Genomic DNA, 15,777 nt, shown 5'->3' on the forward strand with positions numbered 1-15,777 from the left:
GCTATTTTTTGGTTGCAGCCGTCATAGTTGTTTGGCGGGTCCGGGCTGGGGATTCGAACCCACCACCTTAGGTGTACGTGGCTGGCGCCTTAGCTGGTTGAGCTATAGGCGCCGAGCCCACAGATAATTCTTACAGTGCTTTCACCTCTTTCAACCATTAAATGTAAGAATAATTTATATAGATTCTCCTTCCAACTTCCTTAACCAACTAAAACTAACTTCCCTCTATATGACCTCACAGAAACCATTTTCTTTTCCATTCAAGCAATTCCCACAAACCTAGTTGTCAGAATAAATACCCATACATATGTATCTATACATCAAGGTTTCCTTAACATAAATTCCTGCTTCCTACCACACTGGGCTTATTCCTCAGGTTGAAGTTAAAACTTCAAAACATTCACAATATCCCCGCTACCAAAAAATTCAGAACTTCAGAGAAAACAGAAACAAAAAACATACCAATGGCAACTAACTGTAAGTGTAATTGTCTAATGACTTCCAGGATTGACCCTTCTTCTGAGTGCTATACCACTATTATCCAACTATCCTCAAACACTTTTGAGCTCCAGGTCTCATAAGGACTTGAAACTCAAAATGCATAAAATGTATCAAACTTTTAGCCCCGCATCTTTCATTAACCCACCAACACACGGAGAGGAGTCTGAGTATAGATACATACACCTCTGGATCCCTGGTGCCCAGAAGGATGCCTGGCAAAAACTAAGTGCTCAGCTTAAATGTTTGCTAAAAAAGAATGGAACACTTCTTCTGATCCATACATGTTGAGCCATCATAACAAGGCTTAAAGTATTAAATAGAAGAAAACAGAGAGTATACCAGTCACATGCAATAAGAAAGCTGTATAAGAATAGAGAGGAGGATGGAGTAGAGTGGAGGGAGAAAACGAGAGCATCTTTTAATCTCTGGAAAGAGCCACAGGCTGGTACCTGACTATCTCTGAGGGTGAACTGGGCCAGATGAAGAAAAGAAAAAGGGAGGAGGAGGAGAACTTCTCACTTCTACAATGGAAGAAATATGCAATTCAAACCTTAAAGAACAACGACAACAAAAATCTCATAGCTCTATTACTCTCTTTTAAAAATTTGAGATTGGCTTTTTAGTTCTTATTAAAAAGCACTTTGAATACAATATTTTTTCTTCTGGTAATAAAAATAAGATATCGAATGTGATGTATTTATTTTTAAGATACAAGATGAATAAGGTTTATTATTTTTGTTTTCTTCTCACTTAAAAAATGGAGATATAATTCAGACAAATGATAAAATTTACCCTTTTATATTATAGTGTACAACTCAGTGTTTTAAATTTATTCACAGTGTTGTGCAATTTTCACTACTAATTCCAGGACATTTTCATTACCTCCATAAGAAATGCTATATCCAGCTGGGCATGGTGGCTCACACCTATGATCCTAGCACTCTGCGAGGCCGATGGGGGTGGGCTGCTTGAGCTCAGGAGTTCGAGACCATCATGAACAAGAATGAGAATCTGTCTCTACTAAAAAGTAGAGCATTGTGGTGGGTACCCTATATGTAGTCCCAGCTTCTTAGGAGGCTAAGGCAAGAGGATCACTTGAGCTTGATGTTTCTGTGAGCTATGAAGCCATGGCATTCTACCAAGAGTGACAAAGTAACACTCTGTCTCAAAAAAAAAGAAAAAAAGAAAAGAAAAGAAAGAAATTCTATACCCATTAGCAGTCTGCTCCCCATTTCCCCTCCACTTCTACCACCTGGCAACAACTACTTTCTGTCTGTGGATATGCCTGATCTAGCCATTTCATATAGCTGGAATCAGACAATATATGGCTGATTGTGCCTGACTTCATAACATTTTCAAAGTTGACCCATCTTGTAATATATATTTTTATGTAACATACTCTTTTTAAAGGCTGAATAATATTCCACTTCATTGTACAGACATACCCCATTTGGATTATCTTTTTACAAATTGATGTACATGTGAGTTGTTTCCATTTGGGGCTATTGTGAATAATGTTGCTACTAACATTCACAGGTTTTTGTGAAAAAGAAGTTTTCAAATCTTTTGGGTATGTAGGTGGGAATGCAATTATTGAATTATATGGTAATCGTTAACTTTTTTGAGAAATTGCCAAACTGTTTCCAAAATGGCTATGCCATCTTACATTCCCACCAGCAATGTATGAGGTTTCCAACTTCTCCACATCCTTCCCAGCACTTGCTATTGTCAGCCTTTTTGATTGCAGCTATCCTAATGGCTATGAAGCAGTACCTCGTCGTGCTTTTGATTTATACTTCCCTAATGACTAATGGTGTTAAATATCTTTTCTTGTATTTATAAGCAATATGTACATTTTCTCTGGAGAATCATCTATTCAAATCTTTTGTCCATTTTAAAAATGGAGTTGTCTTTTGATTATTGAGTTCTGAGTGTTATTTATATTATTTGGGATATATACAAGTCCCTAATCAGATATATGATTTGCAAATATTTTATCTTATTCTGTGCTCTATTTTTTCACTTTCTTTCTATTTCATTTTTGAGACAGGGTCTCACTTTGTTATTTGGGGGAGGGTAGCATCAACATAGCTACTATCACCTCAAACTCCTGGGCTCAAGAGATCCTCTGTCTCAGCCTCCCCAATACTGAGGCTACAGGCATGCACTATCATGCCTGGTTAATGTGGGTTTTTTGTTTGCTTTTTTTTTTTTTTTTAGTTTTTGTAGAGATGGGGTCTTGGCATTGCTCAGATTGGTCTCAAATTCCTGGTCTCAAATAATCCTCCCACATCAACCTCCCAGAGTGCTGGGATTATAGGCACAAGCCTCCATGCCCAGCTTCTTTTCACTTTCTTGATGGTGTCCTTTAAGCACAAAGTTATTAAATTTTAATGAATCTATCCAATCTACCTTTATTTGGCAGGTTGTATGTCTTTTTTTTTTTTTTAATCTTATTTTGAGACAGAGTCTCAAGCTGTCTCCCTGGGTAGCGCCATGGTATCACAGCTCACAGCAACCTCCAACTCCTGGGCTCAAGCGAGTCTCTTGCCTCCGCCTTCCAAGTAGCTGAGACCACAGGCGCCCACCACAATGCCTGGCTATTTTCTTTTTGGTTGCAGCCATCATTGTTGTTTGGCGGGCCTGGGCTGAATTCGAACCTGCCACCTTAGGTGTATGTGGCTGGTGCTTTAGCCATAGGCACTGAGCCAGGTTGTATGTCTTGTGTCCTATCCAAGACACTACTGACCAAGGACACCAAGATTTATACTCATGTTTTCTTTTAAAAGTGTTATAGTTTTTGCTCTTACATTTAGGTTTTCAATTAATTTTGAATTTATGAGATAGGAATCTAAATTAATTCTTTTGCATCTAGTTAATCTAATACTATTTGTTGAAAACACAATTCTCTCCCCACTGAATAGTCTTGGCACTCTTGTTCAAAATCAATTGACTATAAATGAACACATTTATTTTTGAACTCTCAATTCTATTCCACTGGACTATATACCTATACTTACATTAGTACCGCAAGACTTAATTGCTATAAATTTGAAGTAAGCTTTTAAGTCCTCCATTTTTGTTCCTTTTCAATATTGTTTCAGGTCCCTTGACTTTTCATATAAATTTTATGATCAGCTTATTAATTAATTTCTATAAAAAGCAACTAGAAGGCTGGGTGTGGTGGCTCACATCTGTAATCCTAGCATTGTGGGAGGTGAAGGTGGGTAGATAGCATGAGCTCAGAAGTTTGAGACCAGCCTGAGCAAGAGGGAGAACCTGTCTCTAAAACGTAACTGGGCATTGTGGTAGGTACCTGTAGTCCCAGCTACTTGGGAGGCTGAGACAAGAGGATCATTTGAGCCCCGAAATTTGAGGTTGCTGGGAGCTATGAGGCCACGGCACTCTACCAAGAGCAACAAAAGAGATTCTGCCTCAAAAAAACAAAAAACAAAAAACAGCAACTGAATATAAAATGCACTAAATATGTCAAGTTGCCATCTTAACAAAAGTAACTCTTTATGAACCTGAGATGTCTTTCCATTTATTTAGGTCTTTAATTTCATTTAATAATGTCTTGTAGTTTTTAGTGTACAAGTCTTATACTCCTTTTAAAATATTTATTCTTAAGTATTTTATTCTTTTTGATGCTACTGTAATTGAAATTATTTTCTTAATTTCAGTTTTGGATTTTTCATTGTCAGTGAACAATTAAAAATACCAGTGTTTAGCAATTGAGCTTCATACACTGATCTCGTATCCTATAAGCTTACTGAACTTGTTAGCTCCAATATTTGGGGGGGATGTGAATTCCTTAGGATGTTCTACATACAAGATCATGTTTTTTCTATACATTGAGATAGTTTTACTTCTTCCTTTCCAATACAGATACCTTCTATTCTTTTCACTACACAACTGCCCTGGCTAAGACTTCCATGATAATGCTAAATAGAAAGGGTAAGAGCACATATCCTCATCTTGTTATTGATCTTAGAAATAAATACCCAGTTTTTTTCTCATCAACTTTAACTGTGGGTCACTCTTTCTTTGTTTTTAATTGTTGGGGATTCATCGAGGGTACAAAGGACCAGGTTACACTGATTGCATTTTTTAGGCAAAGTCCCTCAAACTATGGGTTTTTCAAAGATGCTTTTTATCAGGTTTAGAAAGATTTGTTCCATTCCTAGTTTTTAAAGTATTTTTATCAGAGATAGTTGTCATAGTTTGTCAAATGCTTTTTCTGTAGCTGATACGATCATGTGGGTTTTGTCTTTTATTTTACTAAAACAGTATACTATTTTGACTGGTTTTCATATATTGAAATGACAAGTCATTCTTGGAAATGTAACGTTCCTAAATAGAAGAGTTTTCTGAAAATTAAAAGCAGTCATCAGTCCACTATATCATTCTGTCCTTAATCTATTGTATAATTTTACAATTATCGTTTACAAAACAATACATTACCATACACTGTTGGGTAGTCTGTATCATTTGATCTTTGTTGAAAACACAACCTGTTAATGGCTGCACACCACGACTTAATTATTCCCTCTGTTACACATTAAGATTGACTCTAATAGTATCTGTTATTAAAAACACAACTGATATTCTTTTTATTTCTTTATATAATGATTTAAACATTGGATTACTGGATCAAAAATTCTGGTAATTTAAAAATGTTTCACAGGCATTACTAAATCACCACTCAGAAAAAGCATCTCATTTTTACTTCACAATAGCCTTGATTGGTAAAGCCTTTCCCCCACATTCTTGATAACAGTGTACAGCAAACTTAACTTTCTTATTATATTTATGGTCTTTCAATTTGCATTTGACTGCAACTCAGATTCAACATTTATTCTGGTTTTTATTGGCAATTGTGATATAAACTTTTCTTGACATATACAGAAGTTTTTCTATAAAAATGAACTTATCTTTCTCTCACAGGGTTAAAAAAATTGTTGACATTTTTGCCTTTTAGTTTTTGATCATTTAATTTCATTTTTTCACATTTTAAATTTAAATTCAGAAGACTTTACCTTTATGGTTTCTTTGCTTTTATATTCAGAAATTCCTGCCCCAACCTGAGAGTAGATGACTATTTACCCATGTTTTCATCAAGTTGTTTTATGCTTTTAAAATGGTTGCATACCAATATAACTAGAACCTTTTCTAAAGAGGACAGATGAATGGCCAATAAATATGAAAAAATGCTCATTGTCCCTAATCATCAGAGAAATACAAATAAAACAATGCAAATAAAACCATCTTGAGATATCACCTAACCCCAGTAAGAATAGCTCACATCACAAAGTCCCAAAGCTATAGATGCTGGTGTGGATGTGCAAAGAACACTTTCACACTGTTGGTGGGAAGGCAAACTAATCAGCCTCTTTAGAAAGAAGTGTGGAGAATTCTCAAAGAACTGAAAATAGACCTTCCATTTGATCCTGCAGTCCCTAGTTATAAATATCTATCCAGAAGAAAAAAAATCATTTTATCATAAGCATAGCACTAGACTATTTACTGTAGCTCAGTTTACAATTGCCAACACGTGGAATCAACCCAAGTGCCCATGAACCCATGATTGGATGAATAAACCATTGTATACGTATACCATGGAATACTACTCAGTCATAAGAAAGATGGCAACTTTACATCTTTTGTATTAACCTAGATGGAGTTGAAACATATTCTTCTTCGTAAAATATCACAAGAATGGAAAAGCAAGTATCCAATAACTCAATACTAACGTGAAGCCAGTAGATGAATACCTGCCCACACAAGAGAAAAAAATCAATTTAATTCAAGTGGGGGGGGGGTATTGGTGTGCTCTCACTTAATGGACACAATGTAAGGGTATATGGCATACCTCTTAGGTGAAGGGCACAACTACAACAGAAACCTTACCTAATAAACATAAACATAACCTAGTTGTCTGTACCCTCACATTAATCTGAAATAAACAAATGACTAAAACAGTTGCATACCAATGGTGGGTGTCAGGGACTAACCCCACTGGTAGTTTGTTTTCCCAGGTTCTATTGTCTTGCTTAAACAGATGTATAAAACCCTTCATTCAGTGGGGTCAGTCCCTGACATCCCATTGGTATGCAACTATATTTTTAAATGGTATATAGCATAGTTTTAAATTAATTTTATACCAAATTGTAAACCATGTGTCTAAACATCATTTACTGCATAATCTGTCCTTTTCTCATAGCTCTGAATGCAGCTGTGCCAACTTTACCATATTCATATTCATATCTACAATCTCTTCACTTTTTTACAAGTTGAGTATTCCCTAGCTAAAGTGCTTGGGACCAGAGTGGTTTGAATTTCAGAATATCCTGAACTTTGAAATATTTATATTTATAGTTACTGACTGAAAATACCTAATCCAAAACTCTGAAATGCTCCAATGAACATTTCCTTTGAGTGTTAGGCAGGCACTCAAAAGGTTTTGAATTTTGGGCCAAACCTGGTGGCTCACAAACTGTAGTATATATGCCACTGTACTCTGCCCAGGGCAACAGAGCAAGACCTGTTGAAAAAGAGTAAAAAAAAATGTGTGGGGTATATGTGTGTATCACATCTCCCCCATTAGCCAGACTTCAAAGTGGGTGTCTGTAGTCTCAGCTACTCAGAAGAGTGAGGAAGGAGGATTGCTTCAACCCAGGAGTTTGATGTTGCTGTGAGGTAGGCTGAAGCCATGCCACTCTAGCCTGGGCAAGAGAGACTGTTTAAAAAAAAAAAAGTTTTGAATTTTGGAAAATTTCAGGTTTCAGATTTTTAGATTAGGAATGTCCACCCTGTATTATATTTAAATGATTTCACAGCTTAGTGTTTCACTAGGACTACCTATGAGAAAAAAATGAAGGCTTCAAACTTTTATTAAAAGAACAAAAACACCAAATTATGAAAAGCTTTTGGAATATATATATTTAAGTTTTGATTAGGCAGAGAAGAGCTTTGCAATTTTCACAGATTTAAATTCTTGGTAAGAAAACAGAAATAGGAGAAATAAAACAGGAACGCTAGATATAAGACCAATGCCCTGCCCAGTTTCCCTTAATGACCAGTGGCAGAACATGGCAGAAATGTAGTTATGAAAATTCTACAGGAATCATGCAATTAAGAACTGTTTCTCTGGCTCAGAGCCTGTAGCTCAGTGGTTAGGGTACTGGTTACATACATGGAGGCAGGCAGGTTCAAACCCAGCCTGGGCCAGCTAAACAACGACAACTGCAACAAAAAATAGTCAAGCATTGTGGTAGGCACCTGTAGTCTCAGCTACTTGGGAGGGTGAGGCAAGAGAATCACTTAAGTCCAAAAGTTTGAGGTTGCTGTGAGCTGTGACACCAAGGCACTCTACCAAGGGCAACATAGTGAGACTCTGTCTCAAAAAAAAAAAAAAAAAAAAAGAGCTGTTTCTCTGATCAAAGTGAAGAGGAAGAGGAAAAGTAGGAATAAGGCTATTCAGATACCTCAGAACTGTGTCCTCAGTATAGAATCACATTTAAACACATGGACTCTCTTTAACTTACAAGAATCAAACAGAAATGGTCAAGATTTATCAACTTGTCCTCATTGAGACCAGAGAGAGAACACTGTACAATTTCCCATAATTAGGTCTTACCTAGTGACGCATAGGAGCCTGGATTCAGGGCACCTGCACCTAATCGTCCATTTCTCACAGACTGTCCAGCGGCATGATGCGCCTTGGCACCAGCAGCAGCATTCACATCAATGTCACTTCGCGAACGCTGAAGGCTTCCTGGAAGGGAACTGGCTTTGCTGCTTCCTGCTGATACTATAAAAGACAAAGGAAAGGTAATCTATGTTATTCAAATCATTACATAGTGTAAAAATGATATAAACCTGACCATCATAAACTAATCCGTAACGACAGATGACTGACAAGGAGGCAGTGGTCAAATGGATAATACTATGAAAGTTTTTTTTCCTTTAAATTTCAAGCTATGAAGGGGGCACAATTATTTTTGTTAGCTAGATAGCTCTTATAAAATCTTCTTCAGCAATTTTGTCAATATTTCTCTGTTTCATTTTCCTCTCTCATAAAATGGAAAAAATGACTACATTGTGACTGTAAAATTTATAAGACTATGTTACAGACAAAGAGATGATGTTTATTACTGATTCATGAAAATGAAGCATTGTGAGACGAATAGAAGGAGTATCATTATTTTTTACTATTAGAAAAATGCAAGAAAAACTAGTCTAAAAGTAGAGATACTCAGAAATTAATGCAGGTTCTGCCTCTCTTAGGCAATGTAAATTAAGCCATTAATTTCTGGTCTTTAGTTTTTCAGTTTTAAAAGGAGGCGTTTTATAAACTGTTAACTCATGATCCATTAATAGGCTGTAAGATCAATTGAATGGGTCATGAACAGCACTTCAAAGAAATGAAACAGAATAAAAAAGAGTATACCACAGTAAGAATTCTGGCTTATACTATATATACACAGATACAGTAAATATGTGTGGTATTAAGTTGTCATGTAAAATATTTTTCTCACTGTGGAACACATCAAAACGGTTTAAAGCAGTGGTTCTCAACCTTTCTAATGTCGCAGCCCTTTAATGTAGTTCCTGTGGGTCGCGACCCACAGGTTGAGAACCACTGGTTTAAAGCTACTGCTTTAGATATAAAATGAGCTATAAGTCTTACTAAAGAAGGCAATTACCTCTTCCAGCCACAGCTGACGGATTTGCTGTAGCCCATTTGGAAGAAAAAGGGCGACTGCAAGATAAAAAGAAATGCTTTTATTAAGAAGACTTAATTTACCATTCCTCTGATAAAAACTAATAAAATACTGAATTTTGTGAAAAGTTGAGAAACACTTCTATTTTTAACTTTCCTTTTACAAATCACTTTAAAACAACTGTTCTTAAATATATGTCATCACAAATGAATATGTGTCTCCATTAGCTACTGAAGCAAAAATAAAATAATTGACAATGAAAAAAGACAACAAGCTCTACAGAAACAGGATCAAGTTGCTTTTGCTCACTCTGGTCCTCAGCATACATCATGGTGCCTACTACAGGGAACTCAATAACAACAATGTAATCCATTTATATCCAGAGATATTTTAATTAAGAAGGAGAAAAAGGTGGTGTTATCACAAGCACAGAGGTAACGGCATAACCAAAGCTTCTCTCACCCAAGCCCTAATGGTTGTGGCCATCAACAAGTCATTGATGCAGTTTTCACACAGGTATCACATTTCCTACATGCAGTGCTATCGCACAACAAAAGTAAGGCTAAGAACTACTGCAAAGGATAAAATGTATAGTCTGAGAACAATGTTAGCCAAATTTCTCTCATCATCTCAAGAAACCATTATCTCTCATAACATCTTTTTAAATTATTTATCTTTTCTTTTTAGAGACAGAGTCTTGTTTTGTCACCCTCAGCAGAGTGCCATAGCGTCACAGCTCACAGCAACTTCTATCTCTTGGGCTTAGGCAATTCTCTTGCCTTAGCCTCCCGAGTAGCTGGGACTATAGGTGCCCGCCATAACACTCGGCTATTTTTTGTTGCAGTTTGGCCAGGGTGGGGTATGAACCTGCCACCCTCAGTATATGGGGCCGGTGCCCTACTCAGTGAGCCACAGGCACCGCCCTTGATTATTTATGTTTAATTACAATGGTAATCTGTAGCTCACTGATATATAAAAGATCTAAGTAAATAATGAGGTTCCAGAAAGTATATCTGTAAGTTTTAAAGGTGGGAAGAAGACAGAAGCAAAAATCCCCAAGCAGGGTAAATGCCAGGCTATTGAAAAATATTTTTTACCAAGTGGTAAATTTGAGACTGGTTATTAAACCCAGTATTATATTATTTTTATAACTCTTCCCTAAAGTTGTTACCCTCATTGACTGCCACAGACCACCAAATGTTAACAGCCTTAATATCAGTTAGGAAGCTAGGAACTTACTAAAAACGCAAAACCTCAGGCCCCACTCCAGAAGTATTAAATCACCTTCCGCATTTTAACAGGGTCTTTAGGTGATTCATATATACTTTAAAGTTTGAGCATAGCAAATAAAAAAGGAACCAAAAGAAGTAAAGAGGCCTCATTTGAGACAGGAGATTTATTAAAAATTTAAATAGAAGTTTAAACAAGAATTTAGTTAGAAGTTTAGATAGGTCATTATTCCTATAATAATTATTTTAAAAATCAAATCTTATCTTCTTTTATTTTGAAAACTTATAAGAAACTAAACTTAAGTACAGTATTTGAGTGTCCCTGTGAATATCTCCTTAAATTTTTTGTCCTAGGTGCTGTACTTGTTTCACCTTAGTCCCAGTCCTACAGCAGTTACAAAGGAAACCAACAATCTTTGTTGGTGATCAAGATCCCCAAAAGGAAAAAAATTATAGAGAAGTAAACTGACATTGTGTGAGCTCTTCTCCCCTGGAGAAAAAGCTGCAGATACTTGGCACTGAACAAGAGGCTATGAAGATGGACAGAGGATCACTGTTAGGAAGCAAAAAAGGTACCAGAGATTTTAGCCACCTCACAAAGGTAGAAAGACAGAAAATAGGATGATTGGTGCCAAAGCAACAAGGATTTCAGGTAGCAAAAATCTTGATGAGAACAGAGTTACAGAGAAGTCAGTCAGATACCAGATCATGTTCCCCTTTGAGGGATTTCCAGAATTCTTAAGCTGGGCAAGAAGGTAGAAAGGAAAGCAGTGAAGTTTTTACCAATCACACAGTGCTATGTAACAATTCTGAAGGTGACTTCTGAATCTCCATTACAATTTCTCCAATACAATGTCTTAGAATAGGACACTTACTGTATGAACTATTTTTGTGGTATTAAAAAAATAAGTGCTTTCCAGACATTCATAGACATGACTATATAGAAACAAAATTGACTCATTAAACACATTAGCCAAAGAGGAGTTATGCTGGCATGTAATCCAACCCTTGAAACAACAGACAAAATAAATATCTTTGAGTTACCATGTTTTCAGGACCTTAGATGAAAGCAAGCAGATACGCAGTATTCAATTATCCAACTTAAGGAACTCTGGGGAGTTGGGGAGAGGAAGAGACCATCAATTATCATTTATATGACCTTACTTGAGACTTTCTTGTGAGCTAGATGAGGACCTATCTGATTGTGGAAGAGATGCTACACTGCCAGAACTTTTTAAGTAAGTTTGAAGACTCTTCTGGTAAGATGGCTCAAGGGAATTATATAATGTTTCAGCTTCACCAGGAAAGTGGTTTCTAAGACCCATATATGTCCTGCAAAAGAAAAGAAAAAGAGAAAGCACGTGAAGTAATAGCTTTATACGATTGGAAGTTAACAATAAAATGTGTACATTCAGGAAGGATGAACACGAGCTCACAGGTTTTTAAACTATACGCTATGTGTCAGGGAATATGGTCTAAATTTAACAAGTTCCAGTGGAAAGAATGCAGGCTTTGAGAAAAGCAGATCTCAGTTCAAAACCTAGCTATGCCACTTATGGTTTATGTGGTTTGGATAAACCTCCAAATCCCCAAACTTCCATTGCATCTAGAATTCAAAGGATATTTTAAGGATTATTTTAAGGATTCGAAAATAACATATACCAAGTGCCTCATACAGTATCAAGTACACAATATATGCTTGATAAATGACAGTATTTTAAATTCACCATGGAAGAGGATGGGTTATGATAAAATAGGAATATGGATCATTACATAAAAATTTGAAGCAGGCTGTTAGACATGTAGTACTGACTTAATGGAGAAAATCAACAATTTTACTGAAGAGCTAGTCAAGTAGAATATTCGGGCACCTCTGATATTTTCTTTCTTTCTTTTTATTTTTTTGAGACAGAGTCTCACTATGTCCCCCTTGGTACAGTGGCGTGGCATCACAGCTCACAGCAACCTCAAACTCTTGGGCTTAAATGATTCTCTTGCCTCGGCCTCCCAAGTAGCTGGAATTACTGACATCCGCCACAACACCTGGGCATTTTTTTGTTGCAGTTGTCATTCTAGTTTAGCTGGCCCAGGCTGGGTTTGAACCTGCCAACCTGGGTGCATGTGGCCAGTGCCCTACCCACTGAGCTATGGGCACTGCCCACCTTTGATATTTTCATTCTCCCCAAACAATTTCTTTGTTTAAAACTGTCATAAAGTACACCACGGAATACTATGCAGCCCTAAAGAAAGATGGAGACTTTACCGCCTTCATGTTTATATGGATGGAATTAGAAAATGTTCTTCTTAGCAAAGTATCTCAAGAATGGAAGAAAAAGTATCCAATGTAGCCAGCCCTACTTTGAAACTAATTCATAGCTTTTATAGGAATATCATAACCTAATTATAGCCTTAGATTATGGGTAGGGGGTGGGAGAGGGAGGTGAGGGAGGTCGATGGGGGGAGGGAGGGTGATTGGTAGGGTCACCTCTATGGTTTATCTTACAAGGGTACAAGTGAATCTTTCTAAAAGCAGAGTAAGAACGTTTTAACTCAGTAACTAGGAAAATGACATGAAGGTTATGTTGACCAGTTTGATGAGAGTATTTCAAAATGTATATGAAAACAGTGCACTGTACCCCATGATTGCATTAATGTACACAGTTATGCTATAAGAAATTAAAAAAAAAACTGTCATAAAAATATACCCCAGACTTACTTTCTTGCCTCCACTCTGGCTTCAGCATCAGCATCATGAATTCCCTTCTTAATAGTTTCAACCAAGACAGCGGCATGTCTATAAAAGAAATGTATCTTTAAATTCATATATAAAGCTGTGCATTTCATCACAAATGATACTCCTTATATGTTACACATCAACACAAAGGGCTAAGAGAGATAATACAATTAATTAGTGCACAATAATAAACTGAAGACTGTAAGATTCTCCAGTCATCTCCCTTATATATTTCATTTATGCATAGTTTCCTTCTGACAATCCAATCACTATGAATCTGAAAATAATTATTTTTACATGGAATTCAAATAATGTACAAATGTACCTAAATTTTTAATCTGTAATGAATTAGAGAAAAGAAAAAATCTTCTGTGTAGTTATTAACTACCATTGTAGAAAATAATTTGCTAGGAGTACTATCACTTATGATCTGATCAAACTGAATAGTAGCTATAACAAAAGAACTTAAAGAAAACTTGAAATTGTATTATGCCTACATCAAACAACAAATTCTATTTTTCAAAAATAAGCTGTGAGCCAGGTGCTATGGCTCCCACCTGTAATCCTAGCACTTTGGGAGGCTGAGTTGAGATTACTGAAGGCCAGGAGTTACAACACAGCAAGAACCTTTCTCTACAAAAAACAAAATTAAAAAATTAGCCAGGTGTAATGGCATATACTTTTAGTCCTCAGCTACTTTGGAGCTAAGGCAAAGGGATCACTTGTCCCAGAAGTTTGAGGCTGCAGTGAGTATGATCGTGCCCCTGTAGTCCAGCATGGACAACAGAGGGAGACTCTCTTAATAAAAATAAGCTATGAAAAGATTTAATAATTTCCATGAAAAATGGAAAATCACCACCATATTCAACGTAAATTCAAGTATTTCCCATGTTCCAAATTGAAAACTGCAAACAGCCAGTGACCAACTGGTTGCTCACATTTTTGTCTTATTCATCCCAGAGTTACATTAAATATCCAGAATGCACCTGACTAATGATAGCCTGACATTAGTGGAGAAAGTGGAAAAACTTTCCAGCAAGTATCTCTGTTTTATCTTTCCTCTGAAAGGAAGCTCCTTCCTTCTATCTTAAAATTATTCATTACATGATTGATTACATCTTAGTAACTTATCTCACATGACCAGAGGTACATTTACAAATTTTCACATAATTTAACTTGGAGTATCTTCTCTAAGCTATTTTACTTAAGAGACTCTCACCCACCCCACAGAGAAGAAAATCGTACCATTCATAGCTGCAGTGAGTTAAGAGGGAAGAAATACTATAGCTTAAAAAGAAAACCAGTACAAAAAACCTTTAAAGCAAAATGAGAAATGGAAAATCAATACCACTTCTGAAGAACTGTGACAATGGGTAGGGAGGCGGGAGTAAGAGGCAATGCATACCTTTCCAATGAATGAGTCTGCCACTCTTGTAACAACAAGTCTAAAAATTCAAATGAACGTCTGAAAAATAAAAGTTAAATTATAACTAAATATTGTAATGAAAAAATACATTAATACTTTCTTTTATAATGCTGCACTTTGTCCCCTGAATTAAAGCATAGGACATGTTTTTATATATATCTTAACTATGGAACACCTAACTTAGTTTAAGGATCCCATTATTTCTATTAAACAGTCAAAAAATTTAACTATTGTTCCCAATGGCCACGCCTATAATCCTAGCACTCTGGGGGACCAAGGAAAGTGGATAGCTGAGCTAAGGAATTATGACCAGCCTGAGCAAGAGTGAGACCCCGTCTCTACTAAAAATAGAAAAACTAGCTGGTATTGTGGCTGGCACCTGTTAGTATAGGTGCCACTGATAGTGTAGGAAGGCTGAGACAAGAGGATGGCTGGAGCCCAAGAGTTTGAAGTTGCTCTGAGCTATGACACCATGGCACTTTACCCAGGCGACTAAGACTCTACTAAAAAAAAAAGAAGAAAAAAAAAATTCACCATGATTTTAACTTAAAATGTTTGTCAAATATAAGATAGTCAGTGGGGACCAAGAGAGACACAATAACTTAGATCTGTCATTTTTACATTTTTTCAAATATGTACATGTATGATTTTAAATCAAGTTTATGTACATTTTCTCTTAAGCCCTCTAGTTCTCATTTCTCCAACTGTCTCGTTCTCGAGCTCCTCTTCTTCCTTAGCATTTGACAATACAGCTCTGTCCTATTTTTCTTCCTTTATTAACATGTTTTCTGGGATTTTTTTTTTTGCAGTTTTTGGCCGGGGCTGGGTTTGAACCCACCACCTCCGGCATATCGGGCCGGGACCCTACTCCTTTGATCCACATGCGCCGTCCATTAACATGTTTTCTTCAACTACCCTTAAACAGATGCTTACCTGGTTGGGAACAATTTTAGCCCATTCTCTTTTTATAGTAGTTTTATTTGGGCAATATCATGTGTACCCTTAGATGTGTCTACCGGATATTATTCTCATATCTAGTCCTATATCTCCAGCACCAGTTCTTCACCTCAGCTATTAAGTAAAAGTTTAAACCAGCATCTCCATGCAGGTGGTAAATTTCAACTCTGACACTACATACAAAAGAATAAATTAATTCTTACC

General features: G+C 36.5%; 1 protein-coding gene across 7 annotated transcripts in view; it reads right to left on the reverse strand.

The window, feature by feature from the left end:
- Window positions 1-15,777, reverse strand: part of CLASP2 (cytoplasmic linker associated protein 2) — a 216,714-nt gene that overhangs the window by 98,387 nt on the left and 102,550 nt on the right. For all 7 annotated transcript variants that reach the window (XM_023513932.1, XM_023513941.1, XM_023513940.1 and 4 more), the window contains 5 exons: window positions 14,596-14,655; window positions 13,173-13,250; window positions 11,621-11,788; window positions 9,210-9,265; window positions 8,141-8,314 (listed from right to left, as the gene is read on the reverse strand). In XM_023513932.1, the coding sequence (XP_023369700.1) occupies window positions 8,141-8,314; window positions 9,210-9,265; window positions 11,621-11,788; window positions 13,173-13,250; window positions 14,596-14,655 (536 nt within the window). The remainder of the gene's footprint in view (window positions 1-8,140; window positions 8,315-9,209; window positions 9,266-11,620; window positions 11,789-13,172; window positions 13,251-14,595; window positions 14,656-15,777) is intronic.

Source organism: Otolemur garnettii, unplaced genomic scaffold (assembly GCF_000181295.1).
Source record: "Otolemur garnettii isolate 467f Iridium unplaced genomic scaffold, OtoGar3 scaffold00002, whole genome shotgun sequence".
Taxonomy (NCBI): Eukaryota; Metazoa; Chordata; class Mammalia; order Primates; family Galagidae; genus Otolemur; species Otolemur garnettii.